General features: G+C 39.9%; 1 protein-coding gene and 1 long non-coding RNA gene across 2 annotated transcripts in view; one reads left to right on the top strand and one right to left on the bottom strand.

Moving 5' to 3' along the window:
• LOC149452263 (uncharacterized) overlaps positions 1 to 9,076 on the top strand; it is an 88,993-nt gene extending 79,917 nt beyond the window's left edge. Inside the window, exon 2 of the long non-coding RNA XR_016314897.1 lies at positions 8,845 to 9,076. This is a non-coding gene — a long non-coding RNA (uncharacterized LOC149452263). The remainder of the gene's footprint in view (positions 1 to 8,844) is intronic.
• Positions 9,077 to 11,210: 2,134 nt separating this feature from the next.
• Positions 11,211 to 12,588, bottom strand: LOC149452262 (olfactory receptor 12D1-like). The gene has a single exon (XM_089689584.1). It carries the CDS (start codon positions 12,470 to 12,472, stop codon positions 11,546 to 11,548), a length of 927 nt encoding a protein of 308 aa, XP_089545710.1. The 5' UTR covers positions 12,473 to 12,588; the 3' UTR covers positions 11,211 to 11,545.
• Between the last annotated feature and the right edge of the window lie 4,400 nt (positions 12,589 to 16,988).

The following is a 16,988-nucleotide window of genomic DNA, read 5'->3' as shown; positions in this document are numbered from 1 at the left end:
GCACATCTCAAATATGGTCTAAAATCTGCATTGGCAAACACAAAATGACTCTCAGCCATGAGCAAAATATGCATCAATTATAAAATGTTATCAATATAAGTTATGTATTCAATCCAAATAATTACAGATAAAGCATACTGTATTTGCATAGTGCTTTACTGTTGGTTATCATGTTAAACCCAAGAATACGGGCTAGTCTGAACCAAACATCCAAAAGTATATACAAAACAAACAAAAGAAAGAGAGAGAGAAGCAAAACAAAGAGAACTCAAAGATAAGAGAGGAAAAGAAAGAGTAAAGAAACGCAAACCCTAAGAGTAAGGGAAGAACAGAGCTTGCATGTAATGTTTGAAACCACATTTCACTCAATGCTATACAGTAATATTGTGATATAATTATCTCTCTCCATTGGGACCACCTTGTTTCAAATTTCTCCATAGATTGATGATTAATTGCCAGGGTCCTCTCACAAACATAATGTGTCTGTACTCTTTGCATCACTTCTGAAACAGTTAAAAAACTGATACTTAGTGATACTCAGATTATTGCTCATGGCGGTCTCGCACTCATCTCATGTGAAGGATCTTTGGAGATCCTTTTCCCACTTTCCCACGCAGCTTAGTGTAGAGAAATCAGTATCATAATGCAAGAGCTTATAAAACCAAGAGGATTCCTTTTTTTATTCTAATTGGGTTAGTTATAGTGTGCCATAGCTTAGAGTCTGTTTCCAGCCATGTCTTCACACCAGTACCAAGAAATCCCTTAATCTGCAGAAAAAGGTGCAAGCCTTTACTCGGGACAGGATTACCTATATCTGCAAAGGTGCTGTAGCCAAGATCCCTTAGTGGTTTGGTATTGAGATTTGGAATGAAGTGTTCGTATGCAGAGAGTGGGATATTAATTTGATGTTTGGGAGAGGAGTTAGGAAGTTTATTCAAACCTATTATCCAGGCTTCCAATGTTGTGGTAATACATGGTAGAAATGGAGTTAAGATCTTAGGAGTAACCGATCTGGCCAGATGTAGTGCCCGTAAGTCTTTATTAGGGACCATATTCTGTTCTATTTGTGCCCATAATTTGTCCGATGGGACAAACCACGCCAGAAGTTGATCTAAGATTGTTGCATAATAGTACGTAGAGAGTACTGGGAGGCCTATTCCTCCCTTTGATTTATGCTTGGTAAGGGACAGGAACGGAATCCGCGGTTTCCTTCCCTTCTAGATGAATCTCTTTATAGCTCCCTCTAATTTATGAAAATAGGCCTGAGGATGAGGATTGGAATCGTTCTAAAATAATACAATATTTTGGGAAATATTAACATCTTAAATGCTGCTATTCTACCTATCCTCGAAATTTCAAATTTATCAAGCCATTGCATCTCCTTTGAAGTGGACTGGTAAATTTTTCAAAATTATTTTTAAAAGTATGAGAGGATGGTGCAGATATACAGATACTAAGGTAGTCCAATTTCCTATTGGTCCAGAGGTAGGGAAATTTGTCTTTGAGGGAGCTCAGGGGGCCCTTCTTTATAGCAATTGGGAGGGTGCAAGATTTTGTGATATTAAGTTTGTAATAAGATACTTCGCCAAAAGACTGCAAGGAGGCTGAGATTTTTGTAAGAGAGTTTGGGGGGTCTGTGACAGTAAGAATTATATCATCTGTGAACAATCCAATTTTGTGAGATGTGGACGCTACTTGAATGCCTAAAATTCTCAGGTTGTTTCTAATCTCGGTCGCAAGGGGTTCCATCACCAATGAAAAGATAATGGGAGATAGCGGGCAACCCTGTCTTGTACCATTAATAATATTAAAGGGTGCTGACAGGGCATTAGACGTGAATACCTGAGCCGAGGCAACTGTATATAACGCCATGATAGCCGACTTTATAAAGCCATTGATACCAAATTTGGTTAGGGTAGCATCTAAGTATTGCCAGTGGATTCTATCAAGCGCCTTCTCGGCATCTAGTATCAGGAACACCGTTTGAAGCCCCCTTGACTCAGCCAAATGCATCAGGTTAAGCGTCCTTCGAGTCCCATCTGCTGCCTGTTGGCCTTTTACAAAACCCACCTGGTCAGCCTGAATGAGGAGAGGAGTAATATTTAAGAGACGGTTTGCTAAAATTTTGGCATATATCTTAAGATCTGTGTTTAGCAGGGAGATTGGCCTAAAGTTTTGAGGGCGGTCAGGAGTTTTTCCCGGTTTAGGGAGAGTAACTATAATGGCCCTTAACATTTTTAGATGGAAACGTGGATTTAAACACTGCTTCTTTGTAAGTTCTTTTAAGGTGAGGTACTAGGATGGATTGGAATTCCTTGTAGTATTCGGCTGCAAAGCCGTCCGCCCCCAGGATTTCCCTTTAGGCAAGGCTTTAATAGCCGCACTTATCTCGGTTTCCAGGATGGGTTGATTGAGCCCTTCCAATTTTTGACTTGTTAATTTAGGTAATGGTAGTTTACCTAAAAATTTATGGATCAACTCTGGGGTAGGTTGGGGAGTATTAGGATCCTCTCTGACGTTGTACAACTGGGAATAATAGGAGCGGAACGCAGCCACTATTTTGCTAGGGTGATAAATAGGTTTGTTCGACACAGGATCCAAGATTGATGCTAGTTTGGATTTTGATTGTCTAGTAGCAAGGTATCTTGCAAGCATCTTACCCGCTTTGATCCCTTGCATATAGAAAGTAGTCTTAGCTTTCTTTAGGTTTAGGGCATGTCCCCATGACATAAGGGTCCTGAGCTCAAGTCTAGCTTTTGTGGAGGTCCTGCAATACAGTGGGTGATAAAGATTGTTTGTGGAGTTGCTCTAGTCTAGTTATCTTGTCAACCGTATCTGAGAATATTTTGTTTCTATCCCGCCTCGCCTGTGAAGCCAGTTTCAAAAGTAAACCTCTACAGTATGCTTTATGGGCACACCACGTACTAAATACATTCATAGTAGGAGAAGTGTTGATCTCAAAATATTCTTGTAAGGCTGTAGTGAGAATGGAACGAAAGGCAGGATTATAATACATAGAAATATCATTACGCCATAAGAATACTGGAGAAAATTTTAAGGACTCTTCAAAGCTTAAGGAGATAGGTGCATGGTCCGACCATGTCATTGGATGAATTTCAGCACTGGAGACCTTTTGTAATCATTGAATATCCATCAGAAAGATTTGTGAGGTGCTGAATAGCATGTATAGTCTCTTTCAGATGCATTTATACATCTCCAGGGATCATACAAGTTGGCCTTAGATAGGACATTAGCTAGAGAGTGTCTCAGGCTACAGGAGGAGTGTGGAACATCTAAGGAACCATTTATTATAGCATTAAAGTCTCCACAAAATAATAAGAAGCCCTTCTGGATTTTAGCCACTTTTTTCCGCAGAGAGTTCAGAAAGTGGATCTGATGAACATTGGGAGCATAGAGGTTGACAATAGTATAAATGATATTGTTAATCTCACAAACAATAATTTGATATCTACCTTTGCTATCAGACACTTGGGATAGCAACAAGAAAGCAACAGTATTACGAATAGCTATGAGGACACCACTTTTTTTTATCAGGACCATTAGACATATAAATATGTGGAAACATACGATGTGAACAATGTGGAGCTTTAGTAGAGGCGAAGTGAGTTTCCTGGACGCAAATCACATCGCCTGCCAACCGTTGTGCCTCTCTCAGGGTACTTTGCTCCTCTCCGTAATTTTACAGGAAAAAGCTTCTCAGTGCACTGTCAGTCTGCCGTACTGTTGCTGCTTTTTCTTCCTCCTCAAGTAAATGTTCAGACTTTCTGACCTTCCCCCTTATCTACTTTCCTGACTGATAAGGGGGAGGAGTCCTGATAATGGACAGGGAAAAATATGATGAGAAATCAGTAGACAACTTAGACATAATGAAACATAGGAAGGTATGAAGAATTTAATAAAACAAGACCAAAAGAAGTTGAACACATTGTTGAGAGAGGCCTATCAAAAGGAGATAATTAACAGAAAAAAATGAATACTTGGATATTAAGTATCCACAAACCCTTGTAGTTTATATACACCTGAAGATATTTGGATATTTAGGTATGCACAAACCCCTGTAATTTACATACATCTGAAGATTCATAAGTGTTAAACTGACTCACAGAAAGGGCTAGTAGTAGCCCTGGTACCCAACACGCGGCACGTGAGCTGTTAGGCACCAGGTAGAAAGCTGAGTGGCAGCGGGGGTGCCAGGTGCTAAAACACTCTTTGAGAGACTGTATTGTGTTTGGAGTCATCTTAGCACAAGTTTGCTCCCGACTTTGGGGAGAGACAGGGAGCAGCACAGGAGTGTGTGATCGGCAGAGGAGCAGGATCTTTGATGTGGGCAGTGCTGCCGGGTGTCCTTACTTCCAGTCTCAGGTTCACATCACCCCTGGCAGCAAATGCTCAAGCAGAGGTGCTCTCTCTATCACTCCTCAGCACCAAGAGGGAGAACTTTCCCTGGGCAGGTCAATAAATAAACCTATCTCCACTCCACCTATTGCCACTCCAAAAGTGAAAGGAAACTGGTTGTAAATCAGGAAGTGTCTCTTCCATGTTTCTGTAGACCAGCACATGGCTACACTGAAATACCAAGAAGGCTATTTAATACTCCAGTGTGTGGGAATGGAGGGACTGAAGTCACTTTAAATGGCAGCACAGTCCCTAAACACTATTGCTCCCCAAGGGAGAATGTTGTATTAAGTTTGGACTTCTAGGGTCCTTATTCCAGGGGTCCCAGGCATAGATGAATCTCGGTAGTGTCAAGTGAGTCTTGACCACACATATATTCAGAAAGGGAGTAGTCATGTAGAATATTGATGCCCTCTAGGATGGCAGGGAGATGTGAGCATTTCCATTTCCTCACAATTGAGAAGCGGGCCACTATAAATATGTTGTATATGAATTATAAATATCTGAAATATGTGAGGCCAGGTATCCACCTCCATGTCCCATAAATCTGCATGCTGTGTGAGGTTGAAGGACACATGGGTTACAAAAATAATGAACATAGTAATGTCTGACCAGAATTTAGTAAGGCATGGCCAATAGCACCAAATGTGTAACAGAGTCCCATTTTGGCCACAATTTCTCTAAAAGGTTGGGTAAGAAAGATGGATAGATGGTTGCACGTTTGGATCATGTGAAGTACCATTTTATGGAACATTTTTTTGTGTTTTCCAAATGAGTAATGTATTTATTTGGAGGATTTTAAGGGTGGTTTGAGCGCCAGGTGCCATTGTGAATGGGAAAAAGAAAGGTATAGGATATATTCCCTGCATCAAGATAGATTTGAGCTGAGAAGTCCTTTTCATTCGAAGTGTATCTATAAAAGAGATTCTTTTGTGTTAAGGAATGAGGCATTCATAAAATTTTAGTAAGTCCTAAAGCAGGAGTTGTCACTCCAGAAAATGCATGAGAAGGCAGATCATATGCAAAGATATTTGTAGATATCCTTGGCACCAATATTATACTTGGTACAAAGCATCTAGAAAGAACGTATATGGGAAACCACAAATAAGTATACCACAAATGTAATTCTTTCAAAAGTCCAAGCGGAGAGGCTGGTTCATATTATAAGTTCCAGCACTGTGAGAGACAGAGCTTGTAAGAGTTGTTGCAGAATGCCTTTTTAGATGTCTGATAGATGGCTCTCCATGTTTTACCAGTTGATCGTGTCCAAGAAGGAGTGAGGGGGACACAGTTGAAGAAATAAGGCGCTTAGAGGGATCTTTGGAACTGTTGCCATAGCAGTGGTTTTGATTTGCAGCCAAGAAGTTTGCTGGGTGGGGGACCACCATTGTTTAGCATGGTCCAGAATCCTCACCTTATAATAAGATCAGACATCGGGGGACACCCATACCAGCATGGGATACAGGGGTCCAAAGCATGGAACTTTTAACTCTGGAGCACTTCTTGCCCCATATGAATGAGTTTAAGATAAATTCTGCGGAATGATATTTAGGGAGCATTGGATTGGGGATAGTGTGAAACATACACCTATCAGCTATAACATTAAGATTAGTGACAGGTAAAGTGAATAGCACTGATAATCTTGTTACAACAGCATCTGAAAGTCGGTGGGATGTATTGTGCAGTAAACATGTTTTACCTGAAGTTGTTGATTTAAAAGCAAAAAAAGGATCATCCGTTTGTAGTATGAAACTATGTAAGGGTGCCCAAATGTCCCTTGTCCACAGCCAAAAGCACCTACAATGGGCATGTGAGCATTACAACTGGATCACAGAGCAATGGATGAAGATTGCCTGGTCTGATGAATCAAGTCTTCTTTTACCATGTCCATGGCCAGTTGTGTGTGCATCACTTACCTGGAGAAAAATGGAACCATGATGCAGTATAGTAAGAAGGCAACTGGTGGAGGTAGTATGATGTTTTAGGCAATGTTCTACTTGGAAACGCTGGGTCCTGATATTCATGTGGGTGTTACTTGACATGTACTACCTACCTAAACATTGTACACCCCTTCATGGAAACAGTATTCCTGATGGCAGTGTCATCTTTCAGCAGGGTAATGTGTCCTGCCAAATTCCAAAAATTCTTTATGAATAGTTTGAGGAACACAATGACAAGTTCAGGTTGTTGACTTGGCCTCCAAATTCTCCAGATCATGTCCGATCAATGGAGGCCCCACCTCGCAATTTACAGGACTTAAAGGATCTGATACTGACAACTTGGTGCCAGATACCTTGGCATACCTTCAGAGGTCTGGTGGAGTTCATGCTGCGATGGGTCAGAGCTGTTTTGGGGGCACAAAGGGAACCTCCTCAATATAAGATGGGTTATCATAATGTTATGGCTGGTCAGTGTACGTATATAGAACATGAAGCAGTAGGTACATATTTGTTAAGGTTATGCATCAGGCACATGTAGAGTTGAGTTCCTCAGAGACATGTTGATTTTTTATGATTGGTCCAATTAATCCTGAGGAGATTAACCACGGGATAAACCAGCTGGATGCCTAAATAGGACAAATTGGAACCTGGTGCACTCAAAATAGAAGAGAGGCTGTTGCGCAATCTTTAGTGGTAGTGTCAAGTCAAATACGCAGCATACAAGATTTGTTACAGTTAATTTGGTATAGGTATATAGTGCTGAAGAATTCATGTGTCTTTTGTAGGGCAGGGAGTGAATGGGAGGGGTCAGACAAGGAGATTATTAAGTCATCGGCATAGAGGCCATTTTTTTTTGCACCAGAAGCTTAGCAAAGACTTGGACATCCATGCTCGGTAATGAAGTAGATCTGTAATTGGCTAGGACATCATATGGTTTGTCAGGCTTGGGAGTTGTGATTATAAGGGCTTCTAAGTTTGTGGCAAACTTACTGGCGAGTTTCCTAAAGAAAAGTGGTTCAACGTTGTAAAATAGATTCATAGAGAGAATATGGGTGTTTGTTGCATTGCATAGTTTTTTCTAATGAGCACCAAGTTTTATGAGAAGATCCCCGAGGACAACATTCTATACATTCCATAATATAGTTTTGTATGAGTTGTTATTGTTGTTACAGTTCAAGCATTTTGATTGAAAATTGTTATTAAAATAAAAATCTGTCTTTACAATCACTCTTAGGCTTCAGAACAACTTTAAGAACCAACATGTCATACTTACCTGCTTTGTGCAGTGGTTTTGCAAAGAGTAGCCCTGATCTTCCTTTTCTCGGATTCCCTGCATGCACTTCTGGCCCCCAATGCCATAGAATGCATGAAAGTAAAAAACCTTGAGCCTTTAGAAACCCTTTTAGGGTTTTTTTTACCATAATGCATTTTATGCATTATGGTAAAAAAACCTATGTGCCTTGCATCCCCCCTGAACGCCCTTATACTTACCTGAGCCCCATTGCAGTCCAGCACTTTGCACTGTGTGAGCGGCTCTCCCTGCTCTGCCCCTCCTCACAGGGCAGATCTATAGCGGTGGGAACCATTGGTTCCTGTTGCTGCTGTCAGTCAAACTGTGATGAGGGAGCCGACCATGCCCTGCTGTCTGTCTATGGATGCAGGCAGTGGAGCTCAGGAGCACAAGTGCCCCCATGGGCATCACCGGCGAGGAACCCGGCAAGAGGAGGTTCAGGGCTACTCTGTGCAACACCATTGTGTAGAGCAGGTAAGTATGACACGTTCATTATCTTAATTTAAAAAAAACAAAGCTTTACTATCATTTTAATTTTGGATTTGACCTATTCCCAATATCAAAGTAAGTGAGGTGTTGAATCTCCATGGAGTTTGGTTAGTAGCTTGTTTTGGATATCGACTGCTTGCCAATTTTGATGTGCCTGTTGGGTGCCAGCAATAGGTAATCTGCAACACTATGGAGTTGATTTTCTAAAGACAAATAAGCCATGTATTTTGCATAGAAAGTTGCACTTTGGAAGCTTGCCCAAGAGCTTAGTGCATGTCAAGATGTTTCACTTTACAAAGAATACCCAACTACATGCAAGAAAAATTTAAAAAATGCATTGCACATGATTGGATGGTGGAAGTAAACACAGCTTCAACATTTGCAATTCACTATGCTCTGGGGAAAATTCCCTTGCAGCTTGCAATTGCTCTTGCAAAGTTAACAATCTATTTGCCTTTGGTAAATCAACCACCACAAGGTTTGGTGGGTCCACTTTCTATGCGCAGTCTTTCAAAATAGGTTACTTGACTGTTGAAGGTTGTTGGAGAAAGGAGGGAGGAGCAACTAGCATTGCAGAATAAGCAAGTGCCTAATGTCCTTATGAGGCATGTGATTGCAATTTATTTATTTGTATCAAATGTTGAGAGTTATTGCTGCACCAGAGGAAGTGTGTTTTTACATTTTACAGTTGTAATACTACCAAAATAGGATCCCGAGGACTGTGATCATGTGACCAGCAGTGGAGCCTGAAGTGAGGCCTGGATCTGGTGCTGGAAGAGACTAGCAGGGGAAGTCAGAATGACATCTAATTCTGGAAGAGACCCGCAAGGGAACTTGGCTCAAGAATAAGCTGATCCCACTGAAAAGATGCACCATGCTGGGAAGTTGCTGAATTTATATGCTTTTAAATACAATATAAGTGTACTGCTGAAATTAATAAGTTCCATCATTACCTCTGTGAAACAGAGTCCAATCCTCCATTGCTAACCGATAGTATGCTGATGTGAAATTTCCTTTACAAATAACCTACAAGCTACAGGAAGGCACCAGGAGCCTTTTTACTGTTCCTCACATGAACCACCAATGCCATAAAATCTAAAGTAACTTTCTAAAATAATGTACATTACTAAAATAAGATTTTTTTTTTAATTTGAACATCTGTTGATTTGTTTCTATGTTTTGGATCATTGTGATTGTGATGTGCAGGTCCCAACTTCATTTGTGGCTCACATAGAGATGATTCTGCTGTAGAATTTTCTTGATATTGCCTAAATAACCATTGGGTTTTTGGTGATGTAGTCAGCCCCACATGATTTTACTGTTTGCCACCATGCTCTTACTTTAATATGGTTTTGGTTTTCTTCAAGTACTGGATGAATTTTAGCACAAATTGGGGCTCAGCTGCTCACAGAAGATTATTTTAATAGTTCAGTAGTGCTGGTGTTGCACAAGATGAAAGGGTCTTAAGCCAGCATGTACAAAGCTTTTTTTTTTTTTTTTTCAGGCAGTTGTTTCCTCTAGTAAGTCCCAAATGAACACCATCCATATTTTTTTCACAGCTCATCTGATAGGAGCCAGGGCTGTGCTGCCAACAGAGCCAATTGAGGTGTCCTTCTTGGGCAGCACTTCTTGATGCATGGTAGGAGGCATCACTGAGGCTGAATAGTCCCTATCAGACACTCCATCCTCAATGCAGCTCACTATTTCTGAGTCTGATAAATCATAGGCTTGGTGTTTATGCACTCCCTGCCTGGCCATTAACCTGTCACACAGGCAGGCACAGCAGTTAGGCCTCTTCAGTGATGCATAGCCTGCTAGGACTAAAGGCTCATTGTCACTGAGCACACCACTTCCATCCACTGAGCCTGACTATGTGACATGGTAGTGGCTGGGCAAAAGGCTTCGTGGCTTAGAGCCTGCACTGTGTGTGTGTGGGCATACTCACACACAGGGGCGGACTGACCATTTGGAAACTCGGGCACTGCCCGAGGGCCCGGGGTCAGTAGAGGGCCCCATGAGATGCCCCTGGTACCTTTTTCATAGGCTTTTTTGAGCTTTGGCAAGGACACAGGGGCCCCATGATCCCCTATTGCCCGGGGGCCCCATGAGTTGCCAGTCCGCCCCTGCTCACACAGTGCTACCATCACTTAAAATTGACATCTTTGAAGCAGGGGTCAGCAAAAATAGCCACCATGGGAAGCATATGTCCCTGCAAGGCCCTGACAGGAGCACTTGACTCACTGATTGATACACACCATATTTTAATGATACTTTTTCTAGATGTAGTTTTCCTACAATGTAATTTTTCTCCATTTCCTTGCAAAACGTTTTTGTCGGTGTTCTGTATTTATTTCCCTGGTTAATGTAGCCAGAGCCTATATCTCAGTGTTGTGGCCTCAGACAGATTTTCTAAAACTAGCTGAGAGGATTTACAGAATCGATGACATAATAAAATATGGAAGATCTTACCTCCGCTCTGTTTGGGAATACATATGCCTTCAGACACAGAAGGTTCTGACTGGTTGGAATTTCTGTCCTCTCCAGAATACATTATAATTCTCTACATGTAGATAGACTCATGGAAGAGTACTTGCCTTATTCTAATGTATCTTGATTCTTGCAGTCCTGTCCCCCTTTCAAAATGTAGTCCCACACTTCATCTCCTTACCCCACTCAGGTCCCCAACTTAGCCTTTATCCTCTTACCTTCCCATCTTCCCTCCTCCAGAAAGTTGGGCCCCCACTCTGTGGAGACAGAAGAAGCATTTGTCCATAAATCCCTGATCATTCCTTTTGCGTTTAGGACCAACTATCGCTGAGAAAGTAAAGAATTTCTGATGTGCTTGACTATAAGGCATAAAGATGAAACATAGGCACTTGCTTTTCAGAGCCAATTTTTTAGTTTTAGGTTGATGATGGGAATATATATATATATATAAATATAAAACACTCTGTCTGCATGAAATTCTATATACTATTTTCTTCCTGACTTTTCCTGTACCAGCTGTGTGCAATTATCGTTACCAATCGGTACAGTTTAGTTGCAAGCAGACCAAAACATTAACCCTATTTTTATTTAGTTTTTTTTATTTTATTCAGGAATTAAATTCAAACTCAGAATTGTCAAATAAAAATGTAATAGATTGGCCACTGTCAACAATAAGACAGATTCAATAAATGTCCTTCCCGTGATTCTTGTTTGCCAAGAAAAGCTGGCTTTGTTATTATGACCAAAATAAAGATCAGATCATATTGTAGAAGATGTTAATTCAGAAAATCAAAAATGTCCTAAGAACTCAAAAAACTTTGTTCACAGGTGTATTGCTTTTGGTTTTCTTATGCTCCATTACTGAATACAGGTATGCTGATATGTGCTGGAATTTTGTTGAAATTTGTTTTCATTTCAAACATTAAAGCCATGAAGTCAAGAATTTTTTAAAAGATTTTTTAACTTCCTGATTCCTTAAAGTATAAATAACTGGGTTCATTGCCGGTGTGAACACTGTAAACAATAGAGCTGCTAATCTGTCCTTTTCTATACTATCTTTTGTGGATGGGCCAAGATATGTACACATGGCTGTACCATAGAACAAAATGACAACAGACAAATGTGCAGAACATGTTGAGAAAGCTTTGGACCTTCCATGAGATGATCGTATTTTTAAAAGGTTAAGAATTATAAAAATATATGATACAATGGTGAGGACAAAGGTGCTTGTGCTTAAAAACCCAAGAACATTTGTCAGTACTGCTTCGTTGAGGTGGATGTCTACACAAGCCAACTTTATTACTGGTTTAACATCGCAAAAAAAGTGCATGATTTTGTTACTATTGCAAAACGTAAGCTTGGATGTCATGATCGCATGAACCAATGAAGTGGTAAGTCCAATCAGCCATGAAATGAGCACAAACAGAACACAAATCATCTTCCCCATTATAGCATTGTATCTAAGAGGATGGCAGATGGCAATATAGCGATCATAACCCATGGAAGCCAGAATAATCCCTTCTGTACACCCCAGGAAGTGAAAGAAATACATCTGGGCAATGCAACCTTCAAATGAAATTGTGTTTTCCTTCCAGAACCCAACCATCATCTTTGGAACTGTGACTGAAGAGAAGCAGATATCTACAAAAGATAGGTTGGCCAATAAAAAATACATTGGAGAATGAAGAGAAATATCTCGGAACACCAGGGATATAATCACAGTGTTTCCCAACACATTAAGCAGATATAAAGAGAGAGTTAAAGCAAAAAATGTCTTTTGAAGCCATGAAAGGTTGGTCACACCCATTAACAGGAATACATCTATTGATGTTATATTTGTCCCTTCCATTACTAAATCCAAAAATAAAAAATAAATACCTTAAGCATTTGATTTAAAAGGGGATTCGAGATAAAATTAATTTCTTAATTTTCCCAAGAGTAGGAAGTGCAAAATCATGTTTTTAAACATTTTGTTTATTGTTTGTATTCTACTTATTTAAAATTGATCATTTGAAAATCAACTTAACAGAAAAATAGAATCCATATGGAAAAAACTAAAATTATTAGTCCCATTTGCTTAAACGTACAAGAATAAAAAGACTGATCCATACAGAAACCACTAACGCATTATTCAAAATCTCCGCTTATAAAATTGTTTTATAAAACAAGATCAGGATTATCTGCTTCCTATTTCAAATGATGCAGTTTTGTATGTAGAAGAAATTGACGCAAACCTTTTTCTTGTTTCCTATGATGTTGTCATGATCAGAGGGTACTATGCTGTCAAGATACATGAACTGGAAAAAAAATCTACAGCACAAACCAGAGATCATCTTGGTGTGTTGTAAATAAGGTAAGCTTATACTTTACATCATGACCCAAAGGGGCCTTACATACAATGGAAATTAAAACATAATATAAAAAACAGTGAGCTCTCCTCTCCAATTCAGAGGGGCTAAGGCTTATATAGGTATGGAAGGATGAATGTTTTTTTTCATGTGAATGTTGTAATCATAGCCAGTGGATTTCAATGTTTTAATATATCCCCTTCCTCAGGTCTTTAGATGAGACTTTGTTTTGGAAAAAGTGCCAGAGCCACCATTAGAACCACGTAACAGATTCATTGGTCACATTTATCCAGTACAAAGACTATGTCCAGAATAAGAAGTCCAGAGGCACAGATGCTACAGGAGGATTCTAGTATATATCCCAATTAGTGGTGGCACCTGAACGTTCAAAGCAGGTACTAAAAGTTGCTACTTTTTGTGAGAACAAGCCACCCTCTCAAGCCTAGTCCTGGTGCAAGATAAGATTTGCTATGTCCTTAAATAAAATATAACACAGCATTTCAGTAAGAGCAGTATTAGATTTTCCATAGAGCCCAGAATGATCAATAGAACCTACAAAACAGTGTAGTTTTGACCAAAGTTGCGTAATGTTCTTGATAGAGGTGCAGGCCATTTACATATCTACTGAAGCCTGGCTCAAAAACTGTCAGGCTTGAGGAGGTATGTAAATGGCCTACACCTATAACAGGAGCATTATCCAATGCTGCGCAGTTTTCTATCTACAGGCACTATTGAAAATCCCATCCTGCCTTGTTTCTAGGATGCTGCTAAGACACTCCCAGCCATCACTGCTCGCTCCCACCATCACAGGAGTGAGCTCCCAAACCCCCGCACATGTGTGGTCCACTATCTCCTCCATCATAGCATTGCTGATTGTGACGGAAGAGTGAGTGCATGTGAAGGAGTCTGAATTTGAGAGCATCTTAGCAAAGTCCTAGCAACAAGGCAAGACAGTGTGATGCCATCCCTGGGAGTTTTTCAGCCAGGCCTTGGTAGGTATGTAAATAACCTACACTTATAGAAGGAGAATTATTTAACTTCAGTGAAAGCTGCACAGTTTATTTTACCTACAGGCCCTCCTTATATGCATAGCAAATTTTTGGTAAAGGTGAACTAACACTTTAAAGGTTAGTATTTTAAATTGATGTGGCTGCTTATAAAAGAGATGAGCTATATACAGTATATATAGTAAATGTAGTTTTTTCTATGTAGCAAAGCCTTTTATGAAGCATTAAGGTTAGCAAGCATGGGTTTTCGGAAACTCCACAGTGCGAAGTACAGTCATGGCCGAAATTGTTGGCACCCTTGATATTTCTCCAGGAAATCATGTATTTCTCACGAAACGTATTGCATTAACACATGTTTTGCTATACACATGTTTATTCCCTTTGTGTGTATTGGGACAAAACAAAAAAAGGGAGGAAAGAAAGCAAATTCGACATAATGTCACACAAACCTCCAAAAATGGGCTGGACAAAAGTATTGGCACCCTTTCACAACTGCGGATAAATAAGAATGTTACAAGCATGTGATGCTCCTGTAAACTCACCTGGGGCAAGTAACAGGTGTGGGCAATATAGAAATCACACCTGAAAGCAGATAAAAAGGAGAGACGTTCACTTAACCTTTGCATTGTGTGTCTGTCTGTGCCACACTAAGCATGGACAACAGAAAGAGGAGACGAGAACTGTCTGAGGACCTGAGAACCAAAATTGTGGCAAAATATCAACAATCTCAAGGTTACAAGTCCATCTCCAGAGAACTAGATTTGCCTTTGTCCACAGTGCGCAACATTATCAAGAAGTTTGCAACCCATGGCACTGTAGCTAATCTCCCTGGTCGTGGACGGATGAGGAAAATTGATGAAAGATTGCAACGCAGAATAGTCCGGATGGTGGATAAGCAGCCCCAAACATGTTCCAAAGACATTCAAGCTGTCCTGCAGGCTCAGGGAGCATCAGTGTCAGCGCGAACTATCCGTCGACATTTAAATGAAATGAAACGCTATGGCAGGAGACCCAGGAGGACCCCACTGCTGACACAGAGACATAAAAAAGCAAGACTACAGTTTGCCAAAATGTACTTGAGTAAGCCAAAAGCCTTCTGGGAAAACGTCTTGTGGACAGATGAGACCAAGATAGAGCTTTTCGGTAAAGCACATCATTCTACTGTTTACCGAAAACGGAATGAGGCCTACAAAGAACAAAACACAGTACCTACGGTAAAATATGGTGGAGGTTCAATGATGTTTTGGGGTTGTTTTGCTGCCTCTGGCACTGGGTGCCTTGACTGTGTGCAAGGCATCATGAAATCTGAGGATTACCAAAGGATTTTGGGTCGCACTGTAGGGCCCAGTGTCAGAAAGCTGGGTTTGCGTCCAAGATCCTGGGTCTTCCAGCAGGACAATGACCCCAAACATACGTCAAAAAGCACTCAGAAATGGATGGCAAAGAAGCGCTGGAGAGTTCTGAAGTGGCCAGCAATGAGCCCAGATCTAAATCCCATTGAACACCTGTGGAGAGATCTTAAAATTGCTGTTGGGAAAAGGTGTCCTTCCAATAAGAGAGACCTGGAGCTGTTTGCAAAGGAAGAGTGGTCCAAAATTCCGGGTGAGAGGTGTCAGAAGCTTATTGATGGTTATAGGAAGCGACTGATTTCAGTTATGTTTTCCAAAGGGTGTGCAACCAAATATTAAGTTAAGGGTGCCAATACTTTTGTCCAGCCCATTTTTGGGGTTTTGTGTGACATTATGTCATATTTGCTTTTCTGCCTCTGTTTTATATTTGTTCCAATACATACAAAGGGAATAAACATGTGTATAGCAAAACATGTGTTAATGCAATACCTTTTTTGTGTGAAATACTTGATTTTCAGGAAAAATATCAAGGGTGCCAACAATTTCGGCCATGACTGTATTACTTAAATTTTAATAGGCATTTGGTTTTTTTTTTCATTTTCTTATTATTGAAAGTAATTAGATAAAGTAAGACAGAAAAAAAAACTAAAAAAAAGAAGAAATTCTCAGGAATTTGAAGAAGAAAAATTAAAGATGTGAAAAATGCAATGTGTGCTTAGATCAGTAACCTATTATAAGAAGATACAAAAAAAAAGGATAAAATATTGTTGCCCATTTTCACCTAACCAATATCTAATGACAGGAGTAATGTTAACTTTATTTAAAAATTATATTTTGTTTTTAAAATAATATAATTTCTGAGACAAAATCATAGTTACTTGTTTGATAAACATTGCATAATATGTTATGTGAATTAAAGTATGTTTTACCAAACAATGTCCTTATTCTCCAAAAATAGTGTTTGACCATTCACTACTTAAAGTGGTTGTAAAGGCTGAAGGTTTTTTTTACCTTCATGCATTCTATGTGTCCAATAAACCAATCAATCCCAACGCACACATTCCTGGGGTTCTTATAGAGATATAGAGCGGGGCTTGGGAGTGAGCACTCATGAGTGCCCCCCAGAGCAAGCGGCTTGCTCTTGGAGCACTCAGCAGGGGTGAGGGGCTAGGAACGCTGGAGGATGACCTGAGAAGAGGAAGATCAGGGCTGCTCTGTAAAAAAAAACAAAAAACAAAAAGAGCCTTTAAAGTTACTTTAGGTTGCTGTTTTACTGTGTTTTTTGTAATCCTTGTAGCTTCCTTTGTAAGATCTTTGTGAACCTCAGCAGTTTCTGTATAGGCTTTTTGTAGCAAATCACTAAAAATTCTGTACATTGAAAAAAATTTAATCAATATTTTTTTCCATTTAAGATTACAAAGGCTAGAACCTTTTAATCTATTAGTCTCCCAAGATGCAATGAAACTGTAAGTAATGAAAACTTCAGTCATTCCATTTGATACTCAGGTATACAGTAACCACTACCTGCCAACAATCTGTATATTAACTTTCCCCAGTATGAAGTCCTCTACTGGTAGTGTTTTTATAATTATCACTACTTTGAGAACTAACTACCAAATGTTTGCGTGTCTGATGCCTCTCAACCCTGGCTGTCCACATGA

This window comes from Staurois parvus, unplaced genomic scaffold (genome assembly GCF_062004578.1).
Source record: "Staurois parvus isolate SC_StPar_1 unplaced genomic scaffold, SC_StPar_1.0 ptg000486l, whole genome shotgun sequence".
Classification (NCBI taxonomy): Eukaryota; Metazoa; Chordata; class Amphibia; order Anura; family Ranidae; genus Staurois; species Staurois parvus.
Note: the sequence above shows the minus strand (reverse complement) of the source record. Positions and strands in the feature narration are given on the sequence as shown.